Source organism: Anas acuta, chromosome 2 (assembly GCF_963932015.1).
Source record: "Anas acuta chromosome 2, bAnaAcu1.1, whole genome shotgun sequence".
Classification (NCBI taxonomy): domain Eukaryota; kingdom Metazoa; phylum Chordata; class Aves; order Anseriformes; family Anatidae; genus Anas; species Anas acuta.
The window spans coordinates 46,863,087-46,882,676 of NC_088980.1; the positions used below are offsets into that span (position 1 = coordinate 46,863,087).

Below are 19,590 nucleotides of genomic sequence, written 5' to 3' on the forward strand. Positions count from 1 at the left end.
CTCTACTGCCTGTCCTTTATACTTCCACAGATTTCTTTTTCACAATAAAAGTGTATAGATTTCTTTTGTGTGTGCATATGTGATAATTTTTCTCAGATTCTAATGGTAACTTTTGCATTTCTAATTTTACTACATTTTATTACACAACAGGCCACTCTGCACAGAGTTAGTTGCTTGAAGCTTTCTTTTTTGATCAAGAAAGTCACTTTTTTTTTTTTTAAATGCTAGTTAAAAGTATAAATTGAAAGCTTGAATTTTTCAAATGTTTTTATTTTTCTGCTTGCAAGAAGACCATTGCAGTCAGGTTGTGTAGACTCATGTTTTTCATGAGAGGAGAACTAACATTTTGTCTGGAAGGGAAGGAAAACTAACCCCATATTCTTGACAGTGAGAGCAATTAGATAACACAGATAGATATATAGATATATATGCACATCATATTTTATATACCTATGTATTATATATATGGATGTGTCTAAACATCTTTGAAATCTTTAGTTTACAGCAGCAGCCATTTTATGTAAGGTCAGCTGGCTTCTCTGCACACAGATAGTTGCAGGCACTAAAATGGACATTACCAACACTTAAACTAGTCAGGGCAAAAGAAAGGTTTGTACAGTTAGTGCTTAGCTCTGGAGAAGTAGGAATAAGGTCTCGTTTCTCTGCGTAAACTAGTAGTCTCCAAGAGTACTGCAAAGACATCTTGAAATGACATATACAGGCACATCTCTTGTCGAACAAGCTCCATAAAAATAGTATGGTTGCACGTGTGAGTGCTCCTGCTAACTTTTGCACATATATTTCTGCAATAAGATTTGGGGAACGTTTCTATGTGTCCAAAAGTTAGCAGAACAGTCTGGATGAAAGGAGAGCAGAATACCTCCTGATGTGTAATAGTGAACTCCCTGAACCATAAGGTATGGTGCAACTTACCCTGGTGGGTTTTAGTTTTACTGAGCAGGATCCTGTAAAGAATATAGGCAAGAGATTATCAGTAGGAGTATCATTTGCCCTGAGGTGTGGCTGAATAGTAGCATTCCTGACATTTTAAATTCTTGGGATGATGCTTCTGATAATACAGTTTCTGGATTAGAAAGTTGAAAAAGAGGTAATTGATGGTCTGTGGAGAAGTGTGTGTTAATTGCTTTTGTTTGTTTGTTTGTTATTTTTCCTGGAGAAGATGATTCTAGTAGCTTGGAGGTCTGCGTCAGTCCTGCAATAATGAGCTTATCCTGTATGAAAATCTGCATCTTCCTGAGGGAGCAGGGAGAGCAGGGCTGCTTTACGGCTCTGCAGGGAACTGAGGGCGACCACAGGACGGGAAGGGCAGTGTCCTTGGCACAGAGTGCAGTCCCGTTGTTCCAGAGCAGTGCTGCAGTAATGGTTTAAATTGACTCTCCAGTGATGATGAGATAGATGCCAGCTACTGAGTCAGGTCTCAGGACAGTCCAGGAACGAGTCAGTATCATCAGAGACAGAGCTGGGCACAGCTCTGCCCTATAGCACTGTGCAGGGAGGGCAGGGGGCCTTGGCTTGCTTATATGGGGGTGCTGGCTGGGGGAGGGGGGGGGAGGGAGTCCCAGTAAGCCTGGGTAGGTCTGTGGGTGCAGTCAGCCCCTGACAATCTTGGCTATTTACAGTGGAGTGAGTCCTAGCAACCATCCCAAAAACTATATATTACTGATTAAAGACAGAACTGCATTGCACAGCTTGGGAGCAGCCTTCCATAGTGCTTGCTCTTCCAAACCAGGTTTAGATAGCTCAGGGCCTTGTTCAGTTGGGTTGTCAGTCTCTGCAGGGGTTGAGATTCTCATTCTTTCTGGGTTGCTGTTCCCATGTTTCATCATCCTCATGGTGAAAAAGGTTTTAATTATGCTGAATTGCAGTTTCACATGTTAAAACTTCTGTCTCTTTTCCTAAATTTAAATTTCCAATATAAATTGCAACATTTATGCAGCTGTTGATGGCCCTTGGCATCCATTTTTAAAACTGCATGCAAAGATGATATATTTGTGAATGTGAAGGACTGATAGCACAGAATTCAGGTCAAGATGGTGTTGAAAGGTGCCCTAGAAGTTCTTGCTGCCAGCCTTGCCATTGTATCTTAAGTGTGAATTGTGACAGTTTGCTATTGCAATCCTGAATTTCTTCCTGAGAAAAATCTGTCAGCAGCAAAGTACAGTGATGCTGAACTATAGTCAAAGACCAAGTTAAGGAGAAATGTAGAGCATGCAACCTAAAAATAATCTGTCTAGTAAAACATAAAAAAATGAAAATTCCTATATGCAGTATCCCTTTCTCCATACGTGGGTTTTTACAACCCTGTCATGGTCAATGCTCCCTTGTTCTCTATTTTGCCTCCTTCCCTCTAACCTATTAGAGGGAATATTCTTCAATAGATGAGTTCTTCCTTGTAAAAATTGGGCTTTTTATCCTGAGAAACATGTCCTCCTATTTTGTACTAGTAAATAATCTCATTTGGGGAAATTTTGTGCTAGACTTATGTCGTAAACCTAGCTGTTTAGCTATCTAGGTGTTCTTTACATGCATAAAATCTTGCCAATGTCAAACCAATTTGATGTTTTTCCTAGCTTATATGTATAGTACTTGATTTAAAGTAGCTAACAGAGTAACTGTCCTTTCTTTCTTTTGTCAGATGTGTGCAATAGTACCAATCTTCCTGAAGTTGAAATCATCAGTCTACTGGAAGAGCAGCTGCCTCATTATAAGCTAAGAGCAGATACAATCTATGGTTATGACCACGACGACTGGCTTCATACGCCTCTCATTTCTCCTGATGCAAATATTGACTTAACAACTGAGCAAATAGAAGAGACCTTGAAATACTTCCGTAAGTCAAAAATGCATAACTTGTACTGAGGAACAAATAAAACAGAAGCTATTTTTGTTACCTTCTCTGAAGTGTCTAGGTAATTCTCTTATAACTGTGAAAAGTAAGAGACCTGTTTATGGTTTATTGTGCTAGTCTTCCAGTTTTAAGGAAATAATCAAAAACAGCTGTTGCGTTTGTAATCTGTGCATACGCCTCTTCACATTATCAAATATTGATGAAACTGCAATATTTCCTTCTGTTTGTGATCTCCTTGGCAAGAGAATGAAATTTCTGCATCTATAAAAATGTAGAAAGTTAGACCTGTTGAGTTATTTGCTTTTTTTGAACATACCCTCTGACACATTGCTGTTTAGTCTGGTGCCAGTGTGTAACAGCATCACATGATGATGTCAAATCATTTTTCTGCAGCTTAAGATTTTATGAAAGACTTGTGAAGAACCAAACTGAGCATTTAGTTAAGAAGGCTTATCACCTCATTCTTTCTTGTGTTCGTATTCATGCTATTGTACAGAAAAGTACTATTTGTGCCTGGAGAGAAAGCTTGTAGTAGTGTGACCTACTGCATTTTTCATTCTTTTTGTTTGAGCTTGCAGATCATTTTATCACAGTGCATGGATTTTTGTCTCTCTGAGTTCTTCCACTGTGGGTATTGACTTAGCTGTGCAAGAAGACAAGACTTTTGTGATCCATCCTTTGGTTGTCCTTTAATCATGTCATTTATGGTTAAATGATCCTACCTCCCCCTGCTGATGTTTTTACATGAAGATAGAGTTTTGTTGTACTTCTAAATGTGTTGCATGTTAAAATAGTTGGCAGAGCATCCAACTGATAGGTGACGTACTAAAGCTGTAGCTGTTACACTTAAATGGTAGTGCGTTTACATAAGTTATAGTACTACATAGATTTAGGTAGACTTACTGAAGAATTGTGGAGCTTGAAAGGGATGAGTTACAGGGCTCAACACAAACCTTTGCAAACATGACTTCATTGTATTGTGAAGCACCTGGAGAATTCACTTTGTAAGGAAAAAAAAGGTAAAGACAAGCATTATGGATATGAAGAATGGAGTTACTGACTTAAGTGCTTCAATAGAAGGCATTAAATATTTTGGTAGATATTTTACATATATTCTACATCTATTCCTCAATCAAACAAAAACAACATGAAGTGGTGGGGGGAAGCTGAAGTTGATCTATGGAATTAATTGTACAACAGCTCCTTGTTTCATATCAGACCTTTAATACCGTTAAATGATGACAGTAGTTAGCTAAAAGAAACCTTCTGAAAAGTCAATTTTCCAGTCTGTAGTAACAGGATTAACCTGGTCACACCTATAAGAAGTTCTATGCAGGGGAACTGTTGTATTAATCACAGGAAAGATGTTTTGCTAATGGGGCAAGGAAAGCAAAAATCAGTGTCAGAGCATCCTAAGTCTCCCAGCTGTGACACTGCTGTGACATATCACTTGTAATGGTACTTGACTGTTGGGAATGAATAGTAATAGATGCTCCAGTGCAACATCCCTGCCTCTAAATTGGAGAGAAATGGATTTGATGGGTGGACCACATAGTGGATAAGGAATTAGCTGGACGGTCACACTCAAAGAGAAGCAGTCAACAGCTTAATATCCGCGTGGGGACCAATGATGAGTGGCATTCCTCAGGTGTCAGTGTTGGGTCCGGTACTATTTAGCAGTGACTTGGACAGTGGGATTGAGTGCACCCTCAGCAAGTTTGCTGATAATACCAAGCTGTGTGGTGCAGTCGACATGCTGGAGGCAAGGGATGCCATCCAGAGGCACCTGGACAGGCCTGAGAGGTGGGCCCATGCAAACCTCACAAGGCTGAATGCAAGGGCAAGCCTCTGGGCCAGGTCAATCCAAAGCACAAACACAGGCTGGGTGGAGAATGGATTGAGAGCAGCCATGAGGAGAAGGACCTGGGCGTATTGGTTGATGCAAAACTCAACATGAGCCAGCAATGTGTGCTTGCAGCCCAAAAAGCCAACCATATCCTGGGCTGCATCAAAAGCAGCGTGGCCAGCAGGACAAGGGAGGGGGTTGTCCCCATCTACTCCGCTCTCGTGAGACCCCACCTGGAGCCCTGCATTCATCTCTGGGGCCCCCAGCACAAGAAGGACATGGACCTATTAGAATGAGTCCAAAGGATGGCCACAAGGATAATCAGAGGGCTGGAGCACCTCTACTACAAAGATATGCTAAGAGAGATGGGGTCGTTCAGCCTGGAGAAGGCTTCAGGGAGATCTTACAGCTCTCTAGTACGTAATGGGGGCCTACAGGAGCGAAGAAGAGGGACTCATTGTGGTAGGACAAGGGGTAATGGCTTTAAACTAACAGAGGGTAGATTTAGATTAGATATTAGGAAGAAATTCTTCACTTTGAGGGTGGTGAGGCACTGACACAGGCTGCCCCGGGAAGCTGTGGATGCCCCATCCCTGGAGATATTAATGGCCAGGCTGGATGGGACTTTGGGCAACCTGGTCTGGTGGGAGGTGTCCCTGCCCATGGCAGGGAGGTTAAAACTGGGTGATCATTAAGTTCCCTCCCAGCCCAAGCCATTCTGTGATTCTATGATAAATGAAGCTATGTATAGCAGAGAAATTGGATAGCAGTAGCTGCCTGTAACTGTGTGCACTTAAACCATTTTATATGGCATTTTTCTTACAAGCATAATGACTGCAAACTTTGCCATGTGCTGTGATTTGAAACTTTCATCCAATCAAATGGCTTGAATGGAAAAAATTGGTGAGTGCGGTTGCTGCCACAATGTGTTTTCTGCTTTCATTGGAAATTAATGAATTAAGGAAAAGGAACGAAGCAAGCAGAAGTGTAAAGAAAAGTTTGTTCCTTAATGCTTATGTACAGACATTTCTACATAATAGTAGTTTAAGAAGTTTAAACCAAGAGAAGTTGGCTAAGCCCTAGACTAATACCCTAACTGAGTTACCTAACTGGTAACTGAGATTTCTGATTCTACCCTTGTTCGTTTGTTGTGAACGAATCATATAATGCGTCTGTACATGAGAGTGCAAGATCATAAAACTTTGGCATGTTTGGAAATTATGGCATAGAGTGTAAACATTGTCTTACAAAAAATTAGCCATGAAAATGAAAATATTATTTTAAGTAAGTTGGTACAGAAGTCCTGTGAATTGTACCACTATCAGCCTAGAGAGTATTTTCCAGGGTGTGTCTGCTTACACTATGATTCATTTCAGTGCTGCAATCAAGCCACTCCTTTTGTACCTGTTTAGTTCATTTTAAAAACCTTGACAAGGTAGTGAACAAATACTGTGACTTGTTTATGAGGAAATTTGTTCAATCTTACAGATTTCCACTGTATTCAAAGCAGTCTCCTTGTAGTCTAAAAAAGTCTATCCATGTAGTCTATGTATGGACATAGTTGTATTTCATAAATAAGAAAAAAGAAATTTATAATCTGACAAATTTCTTTAAGTGAAAGAAAAAAATACTAATTTTACTACAGGACAAAAGGATTCTTTGCAAAACAGATACTGTTGTCAGGATTAAAATGTGCTACACATATACATCTGTTGCTATGCCCTCTTCAAGCTTCTTAGAGACACAAAGATAAGTAAAATAAAATTAATTTTAAAACATGAGCCAGTGCAGAATATTTTTAGGTTAAGTTAAATCTTTTCATTGCTTGTTGTTCCTGGGTAGTGTAGTATCAATCAGCCTTGAAACTGTGACATACTACCAATTATTAAGAAGTCAGAAGGGAGGGATACTTTGTGGCTTTATTTGGGAAATCTTCAGACTGGAAATATTAGACAGATAGGGGATATGCATGTTTTAATATATGTAAATATCGTGCATTGTTAATCTATGCAAATATATATATTGTACGGCTTCCTGTTTATGTAGAGTTTATCAGGAAGAGCTACATCTCGATACCTGGTCTCTCACCATACCAGTTCAAGCGTAATTACCGAGGTTGAATTAACATCTAGATGGTAACTCAATTGTGACAATCCTGTGGTGTAACTTATTAGTTTAATGATGTTCAGATACCAACTTGGAATTAGGCAAGGGAAACACTTCTGCTTTTCCACTGGTTATAATGGCAGTGGAGGTTATGATGATTTTTAGTTGTTGGTGGTAGTTTTCTTTTTGGCAGTAGTTGAGATTTAGAACACATCTGTGGCCAGTTACGGTACTTGGTCACTCTTTAACTTCTCTTTTGATTGTGATCTATATCTCCAGCTCTGTCCTGTTTGTAAGTTTTGAACAGGATATGTGTCTGAACTTTTGAACCTCAATACTGGAGTACTTAAAAATGCTTTGAGGCCCACAGAAGTAAGAAAGTGGAGTGATCTGTGTATATTTAATGTTGTGTATGTATTTAAGATATATATATATATACACACACACACACGAGTATTTATAGTATAGATGTATTTGTGTACAGTTGGATTCATAGTTTTCCTTTTGAAACAACTTTAAAATATAATGACCACATTTCAAATCTTTACTGAAAATGAAAATAGTTCTTCAAATGCATTTTTATGAAGTCTTGTGAAGTGCCATGAAGGTAGTAAAGATCTGTTTATCTCAAGCCCAGCCAGTAAACTGGTTCTGAAAACAAATGCCTCCTAAACGGTGCTATTGTCTTCATTTCTTCCCACTTTAGAATGACAAGATGAAAGGGGAGAACCTCATTTGTCAAAAGGTGATTTATAAAGCTCCAGTTGATTTGCAAACCCAAACCATAATTTTAAACTGCGTTCAGAAAACATTGCTCTGATCCTTTATGACCTATCACTCTCTCAGAACTGTACTTCCAAAAAACTTGTTTGCTATTCTTATATGAACTGTAGCACATATTTTTTGTATTATGTACATGCACATACATTTTCACATATATCTGTTGCATGTTCTGTAATTAATTCTCATTATCCAGTTAAAATTTCCCTTTTCTACAAAACAGGCTTGGTAAAAGGAAACTTACTATTATACTACATACTTATTTGACCCTGATTTTTATTTCTGACTAATACATTTATTAAGAGAGACTGCATGGTTGTTTCAGTAGATTCAGGTTCCTCTGAAGACCATTGTCTGTGAAAGAATCTAATTCACTTGCAGTGACAATATTCTCTGGTTTGAGTTCACCTGTGTTTGCATTTGCTCCCAGGGGAGAATCTGTGAAAAATGTTACTTCCAGGAGTGATTCCTCGTGTAACTGGTAGCTGAGTTGTTGTCCTTTAAAATAGAAGCATCAAAATGATAGAGCTTTTCTGAAGAGTTGGTAGGTGTTTGGAGTGCTTTTAAAGCATACAGATGCATTTTTGTACAGTTAAAATATAAACTAGTAGCTATTAATGTTCACACATTAGTTCTACTGTGACTGTACAATTACTGTGTTTCAAGGGCAGAGGGGGAGGACTTCTGCTGTGTTTTGTTTTTACCATGGGAAACTTGCCACAAGGGAACACTTAGTTTGAGAAAAACAGTCAAGAGAGGCATGGACACAAGGCTCCTTAGCCCTCCTTTTGAATTAGTTTAGGAAGATTGTGGCAGGAAGATTAATATTTAAATATCCAAGTATTTAAATTTATTAGCAGCTTTTAGGGGAAATCTTGGCTATAAGCTGGGATAGATGATGATGAAAAATAATTATTTTTTAAAATTTAACTGATCATTGGAAAGTAGAGTCTTCACACTTGGAGGAATATTCCTTTCGGAAGGAAATGACTAGCATATTACGGCTGCAGATGTTCTTTTATGTCCTTAAAGCATAATCAAATAAATAAGTTTCATCTTCCCGGTTTCATTAATAATAATTCTTGAGGCAGAATGCTTTTTATGACAATCTAAAATGTGCTATGTAAACATGTGACATTCCGTCTCCCTGCCCCCTGATTAAGGAAAGCCTAGCACCCCTTTGGGCTGATACTAGAGAAAAGTCAATACAGGAGCCAGGCCTGAGCACAGCTCCCATACCATAGCAAACAGAGGTCACAAACAGATGTAGCAGTTCGTGCCAGAGTCTGGGTTCTGCCTTGGGAGCTTCTGGATCTGGCGATAAAGACCAGGATCATTTGGGGACTTCTGAGAAACCTGAGCGTGCCTGCTGCTGACAGGTAAAGGCAAGGTAAGGGGAGCCGCAGATGGGAGCCTGCAGAAAACTCTAGCAGCTTCTAACAAGCCCAGCCAGCTGTCCTTGACCCAAGGGTGCAACTGCAAGGTCCTGCACCTGGGGAGGAACAACCCCATGTATCAGAATGTGCTGGGGGCCGACCAGCTGGAAAGCAGTCTTGTAGAAAAGGAGCTGGGGTCCTGCTGGACACCCAGCTGAACATGAGCCTGCAGTGTGCCCTTGCAGCAAAGAAGGTGAATGGTGTCCTAGGCTGCATTAGGTGGAGTGCTGAGGGAGGAGAGCCTTTCCCTATACCTCAACACCGGTGAGGCCACACCTGGAATACAGTGTCCAGCTCTGGGCTCCCTGGTTCTGTATTCCTTCAGGGTAATTCAGCTTGCATTTCTTTCATCTCCTGGGAACCTGCGGTTGTGACTGTCAGTGGGTTTTCTTTCTTTGTTAGAAAAACAGGTCATAGCCATGTTACTGTAGTATTTTTATCTATACGATCAAGCATGCTGTTGAGTTCACCTTCATTTTACAAATGTTTTTGCTACCTCCAGTAAAGATATAATGGCAATAAAATAGAAAATTAGCGTATTTCAGTTGGTAAACAGTTTACAATATCTGACTCTTTAAAGCTTTACGTATTCTAGATAGGTGTGTATATATGAGAATTTTCTTAAAATATGACATCTTTTGGAAATGGCTAGCTCTTCGTATTATAGTCTCACAGTATTTAAGCATGACCAGTGATCCCTTAATGAATAATGAAAGCCTACCAGTTTTGAGGTAGGTTGCTGAAGACAGCATCAATTTGGATTTCATACAAATGCAAATATATTGCTCTACAGGGATAATTTCGAGGGAAGGGAGAAGTAATCCTATTATGTGGAAAATAGTTTTTTGTCCTCAGGTAACTTAATTTAATCTGTCCACTCTTATCTCATGTTAAATTATTCTGTTTCAGTGGGAGAACACTTGGAGTCTCTCCATCAGAAGAGTCTTTTGTCTGTACTAGGAGAGGTCATTGTGCCCTTACGGTGTTCAGAAGGGAACATATGTGTCTCTACACTCTGTCCCATGTGTAAAAAGTACCTGTACCATTTTGAAATCCTGCATAGTAATCACATGTTGACTAAAGAGAGTTATCAAATCTGAAACACTTATTTTTCTAAATACCAAGTTTGAAAGCTGATCTGGTACAAGGCTTTCACTGCTCTGGTTCCACTCTTGATGTTAAGCAAGCCACCATGACTTCTTCTTGAGCAGAATACTACATTGGCAGAGATCTCTAGCCTAAGTTGCAGAGCTGTTTATTCTTACTAAATGTGGAATGACTCCCGCTCTGTGTTCTTTTAGAAGGTGAAATGTAAGTAACTGTTCACTTCAGAAAATGAGATCCCAATTTAGAAATAACAGTATGCCAGCCTGTCTTTGAAAATCAGTTAGGCTTTTTAATATGCTCTGCTTTCTGCTTTAATGCTTTTTAATAATGTGAAATAGAAAGGAAAAGAAAAAAAAAAAAAAGGCAGCTTAGAAATGTCAGCTTGCAAAGTAACTATTGTGGCAAAGCCACACTGCATGATGGTGGGCTGTACAGCAGTTCCTTGGATAGAAAGGACTCCAGATGATATTAGTGGGATGGGTAACTTTAGCCTGTGTGTTGGTGACTCTAGAAAATAATGAAAAGAGACGGTGTTTAAGTGTGTGAACATCCTTATGTAGTTCTAGAGACAAGAGAATAAATGTGACTAAGAGGTAATTCAGTGAGAGCTAATGCACTGCTGCAGCTGCCATAAAAGTACTGCAACCAACTCTCGTGCTTGCTTTCAAAAGATCCTTCCAGAATTGAGAAAGGTTTAGAGGAGAAGGCTGGGAATGACCAAGCATGGGAAAGCATGACTAATAGTAAGATTCAAGGTAAGGATATTATCTGAGTGCTTTTTTTGCCAGCAGAGATGCCTTACTGCTACTTTGCCCCTAACAATATAGTCCGCTGCCTTCTTGAGTGTGCTGTACAGCTTTCTTGAGAGGCCATGCTTAGAATTTGGGTAATTGAAATTATCTTTGTCAAAAATTATCTTTCAAGAAGGAAGAGGGTTTGTATCTTTTTTAACCTGGTTATTTGGGCAGTTCAGTTTAGTATTGACCTATGGTACAGATTTAATGGAGCAAAAGGGAAGGAGGAGAGGGCTTGTGAACTTTTCAAGCCAACTTTTCTGCGTCTATTTAGCTTATCAAAGCTGGTAACCAGAATTCTTTATCAGTCTGTGTATTTTGCTCTGTGGAGAACAAAGAAGTTTCCTTGTTTCGTTTTAACCTAAAAACAGAGAAAAGCACAAAGTCTAGTAGCTTGAAGGGAAGGCTAAATGAATGTGAATGACTGTATTTAGATTTGAAATAAGAAAAATGAACTCCCATATAATCATAGAGCTATTATCTGAAATCTTTCTTAAACTCAATTATCTGATTAAGTTTTAGGCAATTAACATGGTAATACTCCCATCAAATGTAATGTTATAATGAGGGCTCTGGATACAAAGAAGCTTAATGTTTGTAGATGCAGTCCACCAAAAAGCTGTACTGTTCGGGTAGTTTTTACACAAGAGGTACCTGATACCCAGCTGAAGGAAGTAAAACCTGGGCTGCAGAGGCTGAAAGAAGGCTCTGCAAGTGTGCAACTGCTTTGGCAGTCTGGTCAGGCTTCTGTATCCAACCTAATGACCCTTCCAGCCTGCCCCTTGTGTAGCTTTGATTTCTCATACAATTGAAGGGATACCTGGAGGTATAGTATTCAGTCATCAGGCCAGGAAGATCATGCACTTAACCCCATCTTTCCACGTCTCTTGGGGACTTTTGAAATCGTTTGACCACCTATGTGATTTTCTCCACAGAATAATAATGCCTTTCTAGGTTACGCCACCGCGTTTGCAATTAGCTCTGTAGAAAAATACCCAAAAAAGCCACACACAACCAACAAAAAACACCACTGCCCTCCCGCCCCCAAACAACAACAACAAAACCCACCCCACCATGAACTATTTTCATCTTCTCTCATTGATGGCTGCGTGTGTTGTGGGGTGTAGGGGAGGGAGTGAGAAGAAAATGTCAGCATGTTCAAGATTTCCTTTGTTTAAATTGTCAGAAAATAGAAAGGAGAGAGTCCCTGCAGCAATTTTAAGCTGGTAGCCAGTGCCCACTCTTTATATTTTCAATGCAAGTTTAATAGCATTACCAGACTTAAATTACCTTCTGGACAAAAATAATACAAGTGGAACAAATAGCTCATATGCAGAGCAATTGAGTTAATGTTGCCATAGGAACCTTTATTTTGCTCTGACAGTATTTTAACAGTGTAGCCTTAATAGCATTTAATAGCATGTGCAGTTCTCACCTTGTGAGCATGCATACCTGAAATTCTGCAAGGCTGAGCTAGAACTGGAGGGCCTCTTCATGGCCCTTGATTTCAAGATGGCATGCACAGTGTTAGGACAGATTGATCATGTTTGGTGAAAATACGGTATTCAAACCATTAATTTTTTCAGAGGTAAATATATGACCTTTGCATATCCAAAGGCTTTTAGTGGCTTTTACATAATTCTTTGTGATTTCCTAACCTGAAGTACAAGTACACTAATCGTATAGCTTTCCTGTCAATACTGAGTACAGAATGTAAAAAATCTGATCAGCAATGTGAGATCAAAAATAATCTGATTCCTTTCAAAATGCAGGTAGGTTTTATTTTTCAGACCATTGTTACCTCTTAGTGTGTATCTTGATTTCAAGAGGGCTAAGGTTACCTCGATGGAAAATTAATGACTGAGAGGTAGCCTCTGTTGGGAAATAAAAATGATTTCTGTGCCTTTCATATGTAAGGCTAGAAGCTAATGGGGCATGAGGATTTCCTGGCCTCTGGTTGGTATGGAGTGGCAGAAGGTGAAGATGACAGCCTTCATTCTGGCAGCCAAAGCCAAGGCACAGGCCTTTTGTTAATTTGTTGTTGACAACCCGATGCTCTAGGTGTGGCCTCAGCAGCACCGTGTAGGGGGAGTCCTGTGCATATTACCAAAGAGGTTACTCTATTGTAGGACATGAAGGCAGTGATTTTTTTTCTTTTTTTTTTTCCAAACCTAGAAACACATCATTTTCTGGTGAAATCATGTACTTGCAATCAAAGGAGTCTTTGTGTTTGGCCCTGGACAGGAATTTTGGAGTGAATAACATAACTCATTGCTGCTGACTGTGCTAGTGTGACCGACTTTGTTAGTCTGTGATTCAGCTATCAATACTTAACACAGATGTGATCATTTCCAAGCTCAAAGTTACTGCAGTGATAATTATTTGTACCAGAAAAGCTGAAATACTAATGTGTTCATGCAGCTTATGTATTTTTCTTTCTATTGCTAGACTGTTCCCCCCCCCTTTTTTTTTTCCTGTTACAGTAAATTTAGTGGTACCAGTTAAGGGGTAAAGTAGGCAGTAACATTCTAGAACAGCCCTGAGTGAGGGGGGGACCTACCAGAAATTTGCAATGAATGAATTGGAAAGGAGAGGTGAAGTGAGTGTTTGTTGAGGATCCTAGAGCTGGAGGCATCAAATTAATTTAAGAAGAGTGAGTTTGGAAACAAAAGATGGTGGCTTCTTATATCATGAATGGTAGATGTGTGGAACTCCTTGCAAGACGATCTTGGAGATGCTAAAAAATGTACATGAGCTCACAGGATAAGCCCTTTGAGAACTGCCAAGAGTAGAAGCTGCATCTGTCTCAAGCTGACTTCAAAGCTGGAAAGAATTGAGCTTGGGAAGGCAGCTGAGGGAAGGCCAGGTCTCCCTTATCTGCTCATGGTTGTTTCTGCAGATGGAGACTTGGGCTAGACAGACACCAGGATGGTTTATCCTGTGTTACTAATGTGTATTGGACCTTAATCTGTACCAATGCCTCTACTGGTAGTCACAGAGTAATTGAGTTCCCTCCTCAATTTTCTCCTCCTGTTAAAGGAGGAGAAAGGGATTAAGAATAAGCGGGAGTTGTGAACAAAATGGATCCCAATCCCTTGGTACCTGTACCTGTACAGATTCAGCCATGCTTTCTGAATTGCTGTGTTTGATGGTGATGATGATTTGATGCCATCTGTTCCTCAGGTTTGCTCCTAATAGCTTAAAGACATTGGTTGCTGTGAAAGTATAGTCTTTTTGTTCTTCCATTTCCAAAACATTGTGCACAAATGTTAAGCTATTCTGTTTGAAGACCTGAAGTATTTTTAGGAAGAGCACTGAAAATTTGTCCGAACCCTTTGTTTTTGACTATGAAGCTTAGGTGCTTAAAAATAAAAAATAAAAATGGGTCAGTGGTTCATGGTGAAGGTAGAAGGCAAAGTAGATTAGCTTTGCTGGAAGGAGAAATGTGTTCCTCTCCCTGTTTTTCTAGATCTTTCATTTTTTTGTTTGCCACTTTTGCAGTAACAGGAATGCCTGAAAGGCTCTATTATCAGCCCTGAATAATGTAGCGAAGCAATAATGTTTCATTTTTCCATGGGGAAGGCAGGCTTTTATCCGTGTGTGGGGGAGCGTAGTGATGGACTACATTTTCATTATTAATGTTCTGCCTGTGCCCGGTGAATGGCATGGTGCTGCTGCTCAGCGAGCAGTCGGCAGCGAGTTGTCTCATCTTTCTGCGTGAGGAATTTTGTTCCCAGTATGGAGGGGTCCTTCCAGCCTGTACAGGCAGAAGCAGCAAAATGCATTCCCTTCATCCCCGCATCTCTTCTGGAGCCAGCTCATCTCCATGGCGACACGTTAGAGGGGAAGGGATGCGGAGGCTGGGGAGGAGAGGGATGGGTTAGAAACAGCCGGGCGGTGGTGTGTGTCCCCCACGTCAGCACATCAGCCCTTTGATAGGATGAGGTTGTTAACACCCATCTGAGGCTCCTGTGCAGAGCTTCTTTATTAGAGCAGCCGCCGGGGCATCTGCTTTAGAAATCTCCCTTCTGCATCCTTCTATTTTATTTTTTTTTCCCCCTAAATTACACCTCTCCCCTTCCCCGCTACCCCTTGGTTTAACTACAGCTCCACTGAAGATGTGCAGTTCGTTTTCAGCTTTCCCTGAGCTTCCTGGCGACCTGGAATTTTGCAAGGGCAGGAAGGCATGGCTGCGTTTCACTTGACCTTAGCAGCGAAGTGCAAGCTTGTCTGTTGCTGAAGGATACTGACTATGCAGAAATTTATTGAAGCAGATTACTATGAACTGGACTGGTATTATGAAGAATGCACAGATGGTAAATCTTTTTTTTTTTTTTTCTAGTCTCTCGATGCAGAACCCGAAGCTTGTAAGACTGCAGCGTTGTTATTAAATGGTTTTTAAAATGAAGTGCCTTGAAAAAGGCAGCACCCTGGTGTGGCAGAGATGCCTGCATCTCCGCTGTGCCTCAGCATCTCTTTTGAGCATGCTACAAGAGACTGCTGTATGGCTTTCTCATTTTCAAAGGGAGTGGCAGAGGAGCATATGCACTATATGAACACGCCTTGGGCAAGGGGAGATATATTTTAAATGCTACCTGTATGTGTAATAATTTGAGCTGAATTTATATATACTTACTGTAAGATTCTATATTGGTCTGTGCCTTAAGTCTTTTTGTGTTTTTCTGCAGTACCAACATGATATAATACGTATATATTTAATGTGTGAATAGACAGTATGTGTTTTCTCTCTGGCTATTTGTCTGAAAGACATTTATAACTGGGGTTTCTTAAAACTAAGGAGGTTTACTGAAAACTGAACTGGAACTGAAAAAATTACAAACTGTAGTGAAGCATGATCTTCTGAGCCCCTTGTGAATTTTCTGCTGTTTGCTTGGGTGATAATTTCTTTCTCAGAGCACTGAATATTTTTATCATACTTCTGATAGAAGGCACATGAGGAGAGATGTGGAATGCCTAAAGCTGTACTCTCTGCAGACTGGAAAAATCAAGATTTTTCATCAATGGCACTCAGTGGTAACCTGTAAAACAACATGCACCCTTTGGGAAGGCAGTGGTTGTATTCAGATTTTGTTCTGGTTGGAGAGCCCGGCTTAAACGAGGCAAGTTGAAGATCACAATAAAGCAAAGAAGAGAAAGCAGGAAGGAGAGTAGGCTGGGGGATGTGGGTGGTACGTATGGAGTGCAGGAAGATACTTCCTAGTGCTTGGGAAGTGTCAGAGGCGACACGAATAGTAAAGATGTGTGACAAAATTTGAATGGGCTATTATCATCTTGTGAGTGGCATGTGCCTCCATTTGTTTCTCCGTACTAGATTTCTGAAGGTTGTTCAACTTGAACTTCGCTTGCGTTTCAATGATTATTCCTGTCCAGGTGTTCCACGAGGAAAGGCGTATATTTATTTGAAGGATCTGACTACTTTTAGTAGGACTGAATCCATTATGTAACTTTTATCCTCTGGGTTTAACCCCAGTTAAGTACTGTAGCATCCGATTAATCCGCATGATGTAACAGGCGGGGCTGGCCTGCTTTTGGAAGCTCAGCAAACAGAACAGCTGTACTATCACTAAAAACTCTAGCTGTAGGTGTTTTTCTTGTTTGTTTGTTTTTTCCCCCCAGGTTAAATGCAGGTGGGCTTATTGTTTTCTTCTTTTTATGATCCTTTGTCTGGTCAAAGTATCATTACACAGTAGTGTGGTATGTCAGAAGATCTGAGCTGAGAGCTGCTTTGCTCGTCAGTTTGGTCACAAGGTGTGCACAGCGCTGGAGAAACCATGGGGAGTTTCACAGCGATGGGATCCACAACAGGTCTTGGGCAAGAGCTTAAATACCTTGAGGGATCAGGGCCTTGGGAACACTGCAGTGGTTGGACTGATTGCGGACTGACAAGTTTTTTGGTGCACACTGAGCCCCCACCCAGCATACTTCTTCCAGCTGAGCTGACATCTCCACAGACAGGTAGAGTTTGTGCTGGCTGACTGGCCCAAGCACTTGGGTGTGAGCACCTCTCTACGAGGCAGACAGCGAAAAAGCACTCCTCTAGGTAAGGCATAGTGCTTCATTTTTATTATTATTTTATTAAAATATTCCTTTCTGTCAGGGTAGAATGACAGTGCTGTCAGTCCTGTCTCAGCCTCATGTGGCAGTCTCATAAGGTTTAATGGAGCTTGATGGTTTTTAGCTGTCTTCTTCTCCCAGTTGAAGCTTGTGAGAGAGAAGAATTCGAGAGGTGCAGTGGTGGAATCTCTTTGGCCTTTGATACTGGCATTTTGATTTGGATTTTAAATAGTATCAGCCTTTCCTGTTGAAGGAGAAAGGTATACGGATTGTGGTGGGAGACAAAAGGCATCTTAAAAGCATTGTAGGAATTAGAGCTCTTTCAAAAACCTAGAGCATATGGTATCTTATGAGATGCCTGTCTCTTGTGTTTGATTTTTCTGCCATGTATTTGTCGATAGCAGATTCATTTCCCTGGGATTCCATTTATATTCACTAGAGAGTGATAGGCAGCTGCGGCTCAGCTGACCTGTTTTGAATATCTATTTTAAGACAGGATGAAGCATAGTTAGACAGCTTATTTCTCTGCTGTACATGGACTCTCTGGAGCTCAGATTTATGTGTGCATTATATTATAAATCCTGCCCAATTTACCATTTTTGGAAAATATAGCATGGGAGGAGTTAGTGGTAGATAGAAACTAATAGAAAACCTCACAAGCTGTTGTCCTACAGAATTACTCTTCTGATGAAATTGTTTCTCAAATTCTTTGTCAAAACCGATGGGACTCAGATTTCTGTATAAAAGTTGTGATTTCGTGTTGTTAATTCCTTTAGCTGTGTGTGGTTTCTTGTACTTTGAGGAGGAAAAAGCATTCCAAAATGACACCAGCATGTAAGGCTTTAGCACTGTTGTTTAACTTAATAGGAAAAGAAGTCAATCTGTCTCTTAGCTCGGGTTTAATGAACTTCTGTGTGGATTGCCATAGTAATGATGTCTTCAACTCACATTTGGTGGCAGTAATTTATGGTCTTTTTAATACCTCGCAAAAGCAGATGAACAAATGCTCAAAGCCGACAACTTCCAAATCTGTCAGGACTCTCTAGGGTTGAGATAACAAAGTAATCCCTTTATGTAAGGTCCTTTACAGAGTTTATTTTTGGTAAGGGTAGATAGAGTTAAATAATGAAGGGTTACGTTACCTGAAGATTAAATCACACGTGTTAGCTAACTGCGATAAATTGGAACTTAAATGAGTAAAAAAATATTAAACCGTGCTTTTTAGATACATTTTTCAGTATAATATTGTTGTATAATACGAGTGACAGTTGTCACCTTGCTTGGCATTAATGAAATGTACAGGTGGAGTGGGGTGGGGAAAAGTGCTGGGTGTGTACTTGAACAGGAAAATAATCTTCATAGCAGATTTTGAAATGGCAAACACTAATGACAACAAAGGTGCAAGTTTTGCAGATAACTGTATAAATCTTTATGGATACACTTGTTCCCCTGCCTCTCTCCTGGGCCAGCCTCTCCTACCCTCTTGATGAACAATGGTTTCAAGAGAAATCCAGGCTGACCCTGGATCAAAGTCCTTTTCACGTGGTTTCTCCCATTACTTGTTTATTTTTGGCTGAACAACTCCACTTTAATGCTGAAGAGTTCATTGCCTACAATTCCAAGTGACTTTTTTTGTGCGTAATTGGCTCTTTCTTTCTTCTGTTGTTGCCCATGAGTTTCAGCAATTTCTTGTGGAGAAAATGGCATCTTATCCCTTTTTTCTTTCTTTCTTTCTGCATTCTCACTGTGTCTCCCATTTCTCACACACACCACAGCTTCTAACATCTTATGTGTTTGCCTGAGTGACTTTCATGGTTGTTCTGGCACTTCTTGCTCTGCTTTTGCTCTTCTCTATATCTTCTATCTCCTGCCCATGCTTTACTCCTGCTCCTATTGAAATGTTTTCATGTCATGTTCTGTTTGCAGTTACTGTTCAGAGCTTCTCTCTTCTATTGTCTGCTCCATTGGAACTAGTATCAACAAGTTCCTGGACTTTCTCTTTAACTGGACAATAATTAACAGTGCTAATGTTTGTTCTCCTTGACCTGCCAGCTACAGTTTCTTATCCTTGTCTTGCTTATATCAGTGTGCCTTTGCAAATGTGAGACAGTGTCCTAGTTCTTTCCTTTTTTTTTTTTTTTTTTTTTTTGGATCACTTCTTGCTCAAAGGCAGCATTAGGAGAATATTTCCTACCCTGTGCTGCAGCTCTGAGTCTTTGATCACCATGGTTCTTTCTCTGTGCACCTTAGTTATAGGTAGCCTCAAAATGCCAGCTCTGTGCTTTTTACTTGAAATATGCTTGCCGTGGCACTTGCCTTACAAGAGGAGCTTGGCTGCTGGTTGGGCATTTCTGATGGGTCCTCATCATCATCCTCACACATCAGCCTCTTTTGTCTAGATCCCTGTGGGCACAGTAACTCTGGTCTTGCTCTGCATGTTGACTGTGGGCATGTCATCTACATCTCAGACTCTTGCTTGTAGCATGCAATCTTGGAAACAGCCCTTGCTCCCTAAGTATGCAGCTGAAATGCTCATTCAGGTTGTTCTTGCTTTGCTCCTTCATCCCTTATCTTCAT

General features: G+C 40.3%; 1 protein-coding gene across 7 annotated transcripts in view; it reads left to right on the forward strand.

Annotated features, from left to right (window-relative positions):
• The window catches only part of TRAK1 (trafficking kinesin protein 1), a 128,797-nt gene that overhangs the window by 59,479 nt on the left and 49,728 nt on the right, over positions 1-19,590 (forward strand). For 5 of the 7 annotated variants that reach the window (XM_068674645.1, XM_068674643.1, XM_068674642.1 and 2 more), the window contains one exon: positions 2,657-2,851. Coding sequence is in view for 5 of the 7 variants with exons in the window: in XM_068674643.1 (XP_068530744.1) it covers positions 2,657-2,851 (195 nt within the window). In the remaining 2 variants the exon portion in view is untranslated. Of the gene's footprint in view, positions 1-2,656; positions 2,852-14,938; positions 15,255-19,590 lie in introns of those variants that run through there. The other 2 variants (XM_068674646.1, XM_068674649.1) reach the window with 2 other exon arrangements.